General features: G+C 43.8%; 1 protein-coding gene across 2 annotated transcripts; it reads right to left on the reverse strand.

Annotated features, from left to right (window-relative positions):
* Positions 1-1,590: 1,590 nt before the first annotated feature.
* On the reverse strand, positions 1,591-10,316 carry dnajc22 (DnaJ (Hsp40) homolog, subfamily C, member 22). Of its 2 annotated transcripts, none has more exons than XM_085972844.1 (3): positions 10,282-10,316; positions 6,031-7,066; positions 1,591-3,843 (listed from the first exon to the last, which is right to left on the reverse strand). In XM_085972844.1, exons 2-3 carry the CDS (start codon positions 6,871-6,873, stop codon positions 3,664-3,666), a joined length of 1,023 nt encoding a protein of 340 aa, XP_085828970.1. In that variant the 5' UTR covers positions 6,874-7,066; positions 10,282-10,316; the 3' UTR covers positions 1,591-3,663. The 2 variants fall into 2 exon arrangements, with proteins under 2 accessions (XP_085828970.1, XP_085828971.1); XM_085972845.1 differs by having other exon boundaries at positions 3,760-3,843; positions 6,044-7,066.
* Between the last annotated feature and the right edge of the window lie 752 nt (positions 10,317-11,068).

Consider the following 11,068-nt stretch of genomic DNA (forward strand, 5'->3'; position numbering starts at 1 on the left):
ACGTTATTCATGTTTGAGGCTGAACCAGACTGTTCGCAACCTTTGTGTCGTATTTAGCCCCAAGGTGAGCTTCAGACCACATATCCACGTCATCACTAAGACCGCCTTTTTCCACCTCAGTAACATCGCCCGCCTCCGCCCCTGCCTCAGCTCATCTGCTGCTGAAACCCTCATCCATGCCTTTGTTACCTCCAGACTTGACTATTCCAACACACTCCTGGCCGACCTCCCATCTTCCACCCTCCATAAACTTAAACTCATCCAAAACTCTGCTGCCCGTGTCCTAACTCGCACCAAGTCCCATTTACCCATCACCCCTGTGTTTTGCTGACCTACATTGGCTTCCGGTTAAGCAACGCCTCGATTTAAAAATTCTCATCCTTGTTTTCAAATCCCTCCATGACCGTGCCCCTCCCTATCTCTGTAACCTCCTCCAACTCCTGCAACCCTCAGAGATATCTGTGCTCCTCCAATTCTGGCCTCTTGCGCATCCCCGATTTTAATCGCTCTATCATTGGCGGCCGTGGCTTCAGCTGCCGAAGCCCTAAGCTCTGGAATTCCCTCCCTAAACATCTTGACCTCTCTTTCCTCCTTTAAGATGCTCCTTAAAACCTATCTCTTTGACCAATCTGCCCTAATATCTCCTCTGTGGCTCGGTGTCAAATTTTGTTTGATAACACTTCTGTGAAATGCCTTGGGATGTTTTACTACATTAAAGGCGTGATATAAATACAAGTTGTTATTGTTGAGCCTTGATGGTCAGTGTTGGCAGAATATTTGATTATAGGGAGCACCACAGCCATGCCTGATCCTCTCCTCATGCATGGGAAACCCAGGCTGATTTTTTTTCTCCTACTTAATCCTGGGACGCTGAGGCTAATTGTGGCACCCCTAAAGCAGCTCTGGTAGACATCAGCTAACACAGCATAGACCAGGGATCAAATCTGGGACCTTCTTGGTCTTATGGCTCAACTACCCAGCGGATAACATTGTTGAGCCATTGAGGGGGAGGGGAGGAGCTCTGTTGAATTTCTTAGATATTAAGGTATATTGCAAGGGAGTATGTACTGGCACATGTAGTCTTCACCACTGGAGAACTTTTGCTTATGCGCATCTGTTGCTTACCAGCAGATGGCACCCGTGCTTTGTAAATGATCCATGGTAAACATTTTTGAAGGTGCAGAAGACATTCAGCTACAAGCCAGTGCATTCTCTGAAAGTGGAGTAAAAATGTGATTGCTTTGCTCATTTCTAGTAGAAGTACAATTAGGATCTGGAGGACAATCAATATGGGCACGCACTGGTACATTTGCAGTTCGAAGCATGACCAATAAAAAGCATTGGTGCCTTGCACAATCAGGTACTCATGTACTGTTGATCGAACAATTTGTCCTGATGCTACAGACAGAAAGTCCAAGCAAATATTTTTGAAGAATTATATAGTTAATGTTAAACTGTTACAAAGGTGCTGCCATGCCTGGGTATGGTGCTCACTTGCACGTGTTGCTTGGCTGCTTTGGACCGTATATTTTATTCACATTAGCTGAATAATCTTAGCCTAGAAAAATGTATGACATTGAGCAGACTCTGTTCTGATGTAAACAGGATTATTTATACAGATGGAAAGAGGAAATGGCCTGATTTTTTGGAATTGTATAATAATTACCAGGTTAAACTGTATTTTCTTACAAGATTAATTTGGCACAGCTGACAAGTTGACTAAGCAAAAAAGTTACAAAACAATACAGTCAACTCCAGACTGATGCAAATAAAGAATTGTAACATATAAAATCACTTCCCATTCACCTTATCCAAACATGACACTGAATTATGGAACCTCGATCCAAGCATACAGTATTCTGAGAAAATCTGTTTCAATGTACAGCACACTAGTTCTAGTCAATCCATCGCCAAAGTTCACCTCGAGACAGCACCACCTTTTAGTGTAGTAACGTAAGATTTTAATCTGGGGTCAGTGAAGGGCTCCCATGGGGTCAGTGAGGACATCAGATTTCTATCCATTTGTAATCAGATTTCTATATTTTTCTATATTTGTGATTTACTTGCACAATATTTCTGTTGCTATATACGAATAAAAAGTGTGATAGCATTGTTTTCCTTTGGGTGGCTGACACTGTCTTTTGGAAGTTGGAACGGAGTTTGTGGCGGGACTGAAGATAATGGCTCCGGTCTTCCCAATGTTTAATTGAGGAAATTTCGCTCATCCAGGACTGGATGTTGGACAGCAGTCAGCCAACACAGAGACAGTGGAGGGTTCGAGAGAGGTGGTGGTGGTGAGATCGAGCTGGGTGTCATTAGCGTACATGTGGAACCTAATGTGTTTTCAGATGATGTTGCTGGGTGGCAGCATGTAGATGAGAAATAGGAGGGGACCCAGGATAGATCCTTGGGGAACTCCAGAGGCAATGGTACAGGAGTGGGAAGAGAAGCCATTGCAGGAAATTCTCTGACTACGACTGGATAGGTAAGAGTGGAACCAGGCGAGGGCAGTCCCACTCACCTGGACGATGGAGGAGAGGCGTTGGAGGAGGATAGTGTGGTCAACTGTGTCAAAGGTTGCAGACAGGTCAAGAAGGAAAAGGAGGGATAGTTTACCACAGTCACAGTGGAATTAATTAGTGACTTTGATTAAGGCCATTTAAGTGCTGTGGCAGAGGCTAATAGCTGTTTGAAGAAGTTCAAACATGGAGTTGCGAGAAAGATGGGCATGTATTTAGGAGGTGACAACACGTTTAAAGGGCTTTGGAGAGGAAACAGAGGTTGGAAAGGTATTAGTAAAGTTAGGGATGGGTAATTTGCTAATAATTTGAGAAAATTTCAACACACAGCACTTTGAATTGTCAGAAGGGAAATGTCACTCAGGTTTGCATGCTGTCAGTGTCTGGACAAATGTCCTAAAGGGCAGGTAATTGTTTTGCACACTTTGCAGAGTCTGTTAGCAAAAATTTTAACACTGAAATATTTGCCACCTGTTGTGTGATTGAGATATGCTGTTGTCCATTTTTTCCCTGTGTGTCTCTGGTGCCTTGGGTCGTTTTTCTACGTTAAAGGCGCTATATAAATGCAAGTTGTTGTATTAATGGAGAACCTGAAAAAGTCACCCTTCAGTTAAAAATTTCAATGCAGGTAAACCAGATAAAAAGGAAGCCATCTTAAAATTTCAGATTTAAAAATGGATTCACTAGAATAGTTATTTCCTGTGTTCAAAATAAAGACTCCCACCTACTGCTTATCTTCAGAGTTGGCCCAGGCTCCAAAGTAGAAGTTCCTGTCAGGCTGGTGTTCATTGATGAGGTGGATCTCCTGTTTGGGAGAGGAAACATCTTGGCCTGCCAACTTAATAGTGCCTGGTGAATGAACTAAATTTGGGCAGCTGTAAATAAGAACCCTAGGCGATCACATTCTTATCTGACTATCTTGATTTAAACTGAATGCAACCTCTGTAGGGGGCTGTAATACAAATGGGGCATAAGCACACCAAATAACCTAAAGAATAAAGAACAATGATTGAAAATTTAGGGGACACAGCCCCTTGTTCTCCCTCCTTCACCACCACAATTCTAACAAACTTATACTGTATTGGAAACAGCCATAACTTGTAAAATCAGTTTGCACGGATGCTTTGTAAATGGTGCTGCAGCTTTAAAGTGTCTCTCCTTGCTTGTTTTTTGCAAGCACTTCATATGCTGCCTGGATCTCAAGGAATTGTTGTTCTGCTTCATTTAAATTGTGTCTGTTGTGGTCAGGATGCCAGTGTTTCACCAGCTCTCTGTAACTTTTGTTGATCTCTTCTAAAGTCGCTTCCTCATGTAATCCCAGCACCTGAAATTTTTTAAAAAATTACAAATATTCATTGAGAAAAATGTAACTCAGCAAGGCCTGTATGCAGTCTAAGCTATGTCATTACATTACTTACAATTGCATTGTGTCCCCTACAAAGCCAGGGAGGATCTGATCTATCCAGGATTAGGAAAATGATATCATAATGAATCACATACTTTGTGCCTTTTCTTAATTTCAGCCAGATGGTGCCAGATTTTTTAATCGAGGAACACATCTGGGAGAGGGTAGTTGAAATACCTTTTTTTAAATTAAAAATGGGAGAATGGCTGGTTCTGTAATTAACAATTGGCTAACAAAATCACAGGAATGTACATCTTCAAAACTGCAATTTCTGAGAATTCATCTTTTTTAATGGGCCGCTCATTGCAGAGAAAAACATGCATTCTCCAATTATACGTTAAAAGAGGGAATTCACCCCCTCCTTTTAGTGCAAAGAAGCAAAAGCTTTCAATTGAATCATCACAAAATATGCCACAGACTGACAGACACCCTGGGGTATAAACATCCTATTTCTGATTATACATATTCACCACACAGTTGCATATATCCCCTTCTTTCTAGACTATCAGAGATAAAATGTGAACAATGGATTAAAATGTTAAAAGTAAATTGGATCTCACTATTGTTGCAAGAATCCCATAGAGCTCCTAGGCCTCTACCAATACAACACCAGCCTGGTGAATCTTCCTTTCATTCTCCCTCTCTTCCTTTGGGAAAGCATCTCGCCTCTGTTCAGTGTTTCACCCACAGTGGCATGGCTGAGATCAGGCATTTAGCCATTTTAGATCTGTGGTAAATAGTGGATTAAACTCTAAACTGTCTTGGAAGGAGTAGCTTCAAATGATATTAATCTAACACTGATGAGCCCATTTGATTTGTAATAGCCTTTCCTCTCTGCTCTTTCCCCTTTCTCTCTTTTACCCCTCTTCTTTTCCTCTGCCCCTTCCTCTCCCGAAAAGTGCCCTTGAATTTGACTCCCCGCGTGCAATGCCACAAGAGTTCAACTAGTTATATATTAAAAACTTTAGCTCCGATTTCAACCTAACCCGCCTGGTGAAAACAGGACAGGTTCAGGTCGGACGCCCGTTTTACACTGTCCGATTTTACACTCCGACCCAAACCCACCCTGTTCCCACGAGGAGCTTTAGGTTGAAATCAGGGCTTGTGAGTGGCCTCACGATTTTAAAGGTACTGTATCAGTAGCTGGATCTGTAAATGTAACCTTACATGACAGGCTGCTGCAATCTCCTCACCCACACTGCCCCCCAGACATTTGAAAGTGGCATTTATCCTGATTATTTTAGTTACTATTCTCCAAATGAACTTTGAAACCCATCCTTTAGCTAAAACTTTGTCCTATCGGCAAAAAAACCACCAGATATCCCCAGCGGTACTTTTTTGGAGAAAAGCCGTCAACAGCAGAACCGCATTTAATTAACCTTGATACGAACTATAAAGGGATTGTCAACAATCAGGAAGCTGAATTAAAACTTCCTGATTCTCCTTCTATAAGTAATCCATTTCCTCATAATACCAGCACCCAATGCTCACTGACAGTCATGAAGAATATTAATTCATCCAATGGTCCCATAGACAAGGAAAGACAGTTTGCATAGTCCACTGGCATGGAAAGTGGTAAGGTCTACAGGCATGTTTCAAACTCCCCCGACACAAATGTCTGAAATCCAAAAATGGACCCTAGTGCTAGCGAATGCTATGCTAAAACTTCCTAGAACGGACTCTGTGACAATTAAGATCGGCAACCCTACGCTCATAGCCCACCACCACCCCTCCCCCCCTCCCCCCCCCCCCCGCCTTTACTGGCAAGAAACTCCATCCTCTTCCTCCCCATCCCCATTAAGATGGAATTTTGGCATCCCCCTCTGCCTCCTCTGCTGCAAAGAAACTTGGGCAACCACACACCCCCGCCCCTCAAGAATTAATTCCTCACCCTGAAAAGCAACACCCCTTCCTGTACAGAAAACCGGAACCCCCCCCCACCCCACACCCCCACCCCCCACCCACCACCACACTGATCCCGGTCAAATTTCTAGGCCATAGTATGAAGACAGTGAGAATGTTGGGGGAAAATAAAGAACAGGTAGAGAACTGGATGAGGATAATGCAGTTTGGATCAATTAGTATTATCTGTTTGTTTGTAATTACCTCATATGCTAACCTTTTCCTTTCATTCTGTATGGCAGAGATAGATGCAAATAGCTTTGCCCACTCCTGGTTGTATCCATAGCTTAATCCAATCCCACCGGTAAACAGCTTCCATGTGTGATATGGAAGGAGGAATGCAGACTCAAGAATACTACTGACCCATGGGAATATTTGGACTGAGTCTAGGATAAGGCTGATGGTGTCTGCGATGTATGTAACTGTAACTGTGGTATTGTGGAACACGCAGTAGGAGATTGGCATTGTGAAAGCCAACCAAGCTAGACCTAGTCTGTAGAGTCGCACACTCAGGTTGTCTTCTGTGTCACTTGGAGTCTTGTAGTGACGGTGTTGCATAGATGTAATACTGGCAACAATACTGATGGGTACTGTCGCGACGGGTCTTCCGTAGAATATGGGGGACGTAATGAATGAAGCTATCATTGTTGTCTTTATATTGGAGGTTTCCTCACCAACATTGGCTACAAGGTGAACGCCCAGTGTGATTGCAAGTGGCAATGCCATGATGTAGAAACTACTTAATGATGATAGACTTATGAGAGCGATAATACCAAAATAAACCCCAACTGCAATTTGGCCCAAAACACGAATAATGCTCATTGGCGGTTGTGGATCTCTTTTTCTTTGGATCTTCTTGTAGCGTGCGTTTGCATTTTGCACGTACTTTGGCAATCGCCAAAATTCCCGAATCCACCCTACCCCAAATCCACCAAATGATACCATCCATAGTAAGGCATGACTATCTCTCCCAAGGTAGATGTGATGGAAACCAAAAGGTCCACCAAATGACCAAAGGACATAAGTGATCAGCAGACTCTTTGCCATCTCCAAGGTCTAAATGAGATACCACCAAACACTGCTATTGAGACTTGCTGATTAATATGGATTAGGAAGTTTCTGTTGTAGCCTCTATTTAATAAGCTAAAAGTTCAGCAGATAATTTGATGGATCAGTCCATATCATTGTTTAGGTTCATGTTTGGAGCATGTCTTTAGCCTAGATTTTCATTTCACACGATCTGCAGAAAGACAAAATGAATAAGAATACATAATTGGCAAGTATCTCTAATTTATCAGGAACATTCTCACCACACACCCTGAGGAAGTTGCTAAAGGTACGATACCAGTGTTTCCATACCTTAGCAGCTGTAAGTGAATTCAGGTCCAGGTCAAGATGGGCAGGTCTGAGTAGTTTCTCCATGATGGATTGATTACTATGTCCGAGTTCCCTTCTACAGTTTGAATCATAGCTGTCTGTTCCCAAATCACTCAGAGCGTGGAGCGGGTTGCAGTTGATTAAATTGACAGAAGAAAACTACTGGGCACTTGGTCTAAGTATTAAACAAGGCTTTAATCAACTGTTTTTCAACATGGAGATCTAGTTGTGTCCTTCACTAGTTCCTGTTAAAGAATGTCCTGAGCAAGCTGGGCCCATGCCCGAGTATTTATACTCTCCCTGGACAGCGCCACCAGCAGGCCGCCCAGTATCATTTCATAAGTCATTTCCACATGAATAACAAGATTCATGTCACTTCCTAAGGTGTGGTTCCCAGAACTGCTCACAGTACTCCAGATAGGCTCCTATTCTCTACTGCTAACAATCTTCTTAAACCCCTCTCCCCTGTTTCCTCCACCCTCACCTCTGACAACAAGTGTGAGGAGCTCATGGACTTCTTTGTCTCAAAGATTGAGACCATCCGTTCAGCTGCCTCTGCCACTTCCCTTCCTTCCCCTAGCCCACCGTGCAAAATTTCCTCTAAGGTTCACCCCTGCCCTAGCCCTGAACTCACAGCTTTCTCCAGTTTCTCTCCGATCTCCCCTCATGGCCTCTCTGCGTTCATCTTGTCCATGAGATCCACTTCCTGCTCCCTCGACCCTATTCCCACCAAACTGCTGACCACCCAACTTCCTTTTCTGGCTCCCATGTTAGCTGATATTGTGAACGGTTCTCTCCCCTCAGGTACTGTCCCCCACTCCCTCAAATCTGTCGTCATCACCCTCTCCTCAAAAAACCAACACCTGACCTCTCCGTCCTTGCAAACTACCGCCCCATCTCCAACCTCCCTTTCCTCTCCAAAGTCCTTGAACGTGTTGTCGCCTCCTAAATCCGTGCCCATCTTTCCCGCAATTCCATGTTTGAATCCCTCCCATCAGGTTTCCGCCCTTTCCACAGTACCGAAACAGCTCTCATCAAAGTCACAAATGACATCGTTTGTGACTGTGACAAAGGTAAACTATTCCTCCTCGTCCTTCTTGACTTGTCTGCAGCCTTTGACACTCCATCCGTCTCCAACACCTCTCCACCGTTGTCCAGCTGGGTGCGACTGCACTCGCCTGGTTCCATTCTTATCTATCTAATTGTAGCCAGAGAATCACCTGCAACGGCTTCTCTTCCCGCTCCTGCATCGTTACCTCTGGTGTCCCCCAAGGATTTATCCTTGGCCCCCTCCTATTTCTCATCTACATGTTGCCCCTTGGCAACATCATCCGAAAACATAAGTCAGTTTCCAAATGTACACTGACAACACCCAGCTCTACCTCACTACCATTTCTCTCATCCCCTCCACGGCCTCTAAATTGTCTGACTTCTTTGTCTCGAAGATTGAGACCATCCGTTCAGCTGCCGCTGCCACTTCCCTTCCTGGGTGGTCAGCAGTTTGGTGGGAATTGGGTCGAGGGAGCAGGAAGTGGGTCTCATGGACAAGATGAGCGCGGAGAGGTCATGAGGGGAGATCGGAGAGAAACTGGAGAAAGCTGTGAGTTCAGGGCTAGGGAAGGGGTGAACCTTAGAGGAAATATTGCACGGTGGGCTAGGGGAAGGAAGGGAAGTGGCGGAGGCAGCTGAACGGATGGTCTCAATCTTCGAGACAAAGAAGCCCATGAGCTACTTGCCAGTTCTCTCTCCTGGTTTAATCACTTTACATCTTTTAGTTTCCCCTCTACATGTAGTGCCTAAAGCACAATTTCTGACTGTTACTCTACTCTCTTCCCTTGCGTTTGTTTTTGAACTACTATTTTTTACTACAATTTCCACCTGCGCCCTCCCCCCAGGGCTGAGAAATTCACACAGGATTTTTATATGCTTAAGTATGGAGCATATACTCTCTCCATGTAGGGACATGCCATACTTGCGTAAGTCTACAGACCTTGGACACAGTTTGGCAGGACTCAAGTTTTAGGGAACCTCAACTGTGTGCAGGGATACTGCTGGAATTCAACTGGTTAAAACCACACAGGTTACCAGTACAGAGCATTGGTAAGCTTTCTGCTGCTTGTCCAGCCAGGACTGATTAACTGTCGGGACCTTTGCTTGCAGGGTTATCTGAAGCTGAGTAGGAAGGATAAACCCCTCCAGGTTCCATTAGTGAGCCAGGCTGGCTGGTTAATCATCAACAGTACGATAGCAAAATACTGCAGATGTTGGAAATCCGAAATAACAACAGAAAATGCTGGAAATCATCAACAGTGCTCTGGAGTACTGCAGACCATCTTGGTTAGGTATCAGGTTACTGAGTCTGCCACAGAGGGTTGTCTTGGTTCTGAACTTTCCCCACCAGATGCATCATCTTTAGAGCCACTTTGAATCCAAAGAGATCCCATTTACCTGACCCACCCCCAAGAAAATAATCATTAGTTGGTCATTAGAAAGCTGTGAAGTGTGGGTTTGATCCCTCGCTAGGCAGATAGCAGGTTCCGGGAGCTCCTCAGCAGCACAGTGAGCACACAACAACCATAAAATGTGTAAGTACATTGCCAGCATCCTCCTGACCGCAGTGTGGACACGCACCGTACTCTACCAGTTGGAGTAATGATGCAACTCTCTCTCAGAAAAGTCCGATTATAAACAAGTTTTCTCTTTGCCGCAACGTATTACACAGAACAAGATTCCACTGCATTACTGCTGCTTACAGATTTCTCAATAACAGGGAACTCACCTCAACATTAACACTGCCGTGCCAGCTCAATACAATCTGGATTCCTACTTACCAGCACACAGGCTTTAAACGGTATATTCCCCAGGCAGATTTGATTCAGGTAGGCCTCTGAAAATGGTTGGCTCACAATTTAAGAGGGATAAACCTCCCCTCTTCAAGCATAAACTTTGTCTTGTTTTATTTACATAAAGGTAACAAACTTAAGAACTTAACATATGTTATAAAACCTCAAGAGACCAAAGTAGTAAGAGGGAGAAACAGGCAACTTTGAAATAGGAGGTACTTTAGCACATGCTTACCAGACAATGGAGTGTTGTCTCTGATTAAATCCAGAGGACTTTTGCCCTCTGAGGACTAACCCTGTGTTGACTCAGAGCAGTTCATTATTGTGCAAATTTACAATAAATTCCAATGTAGCATTTTACAACAGCTCACTTCACTGACAGTGTAGAATATTAACTCACAAGGTACTAATACTAAAGGCACTATACAGGTGAACAAATACAGCAGATCTCAATGATAATCCTAATCAGTGTGAGCTTCGCACCGAATTAGAAAATCAAATCAGTCCAATCCAGATGTAACCTTTGGAGTGATTTCAGTTTAAAACAAATTGCATTTTGAGTGCAAATTGTGTTAGTACAAGAACAAAAATCATCTATTTAAAAATTAAGTAAAATTAACATGCTCTTTCAATTTTAGAAGATGTAACAAATCATAGTCTTCCTGAATTGCAGATTTTCTGAAGTTTAGCCCTAATCCATTTCAGAACAACTTTGGGCTCGATTTTGCCAGGCCCGAGGAGGCAGGAATGGAGGCGTGTGAGTTGTAAAAATCGCTAAAAATGGCGGGCGGCTCTGATCCCGCCTCCGAGCAATTTTCCCACAATCGTGCTTTCAGACCCCGTTTCCATCCCGCCTCCAAGAGGCGGGATAGGCCCTTACGGCCCTTAACTACCAGTTAATTGTCTCTATAATCCCATTTTGAGAGGCCTTTCTGAATTTAAGACATTTCCCCCGTGCTGCACGTCTCCTCTGGAACACGCCAATTAATCCTGGCGGCCTCACAAGTGGATGACTTACTAAC

This window comes from Somniosus microcephalus, chromosome 33 (genome assembly GCF_052327205.1).
Source record: "Somniosus microcephalus isolate GS21.2 chromosome 33, FLI_Smic_1.0, whole genome shotgun sequence".
In the NCBI taxonomy this organism is placed as follows: Eukaryota; Metazoa; Chordata; class Chondrichthyes; order Squaliformes; family Somniosidae; genus Somniosus; species Somniosus microcephalus.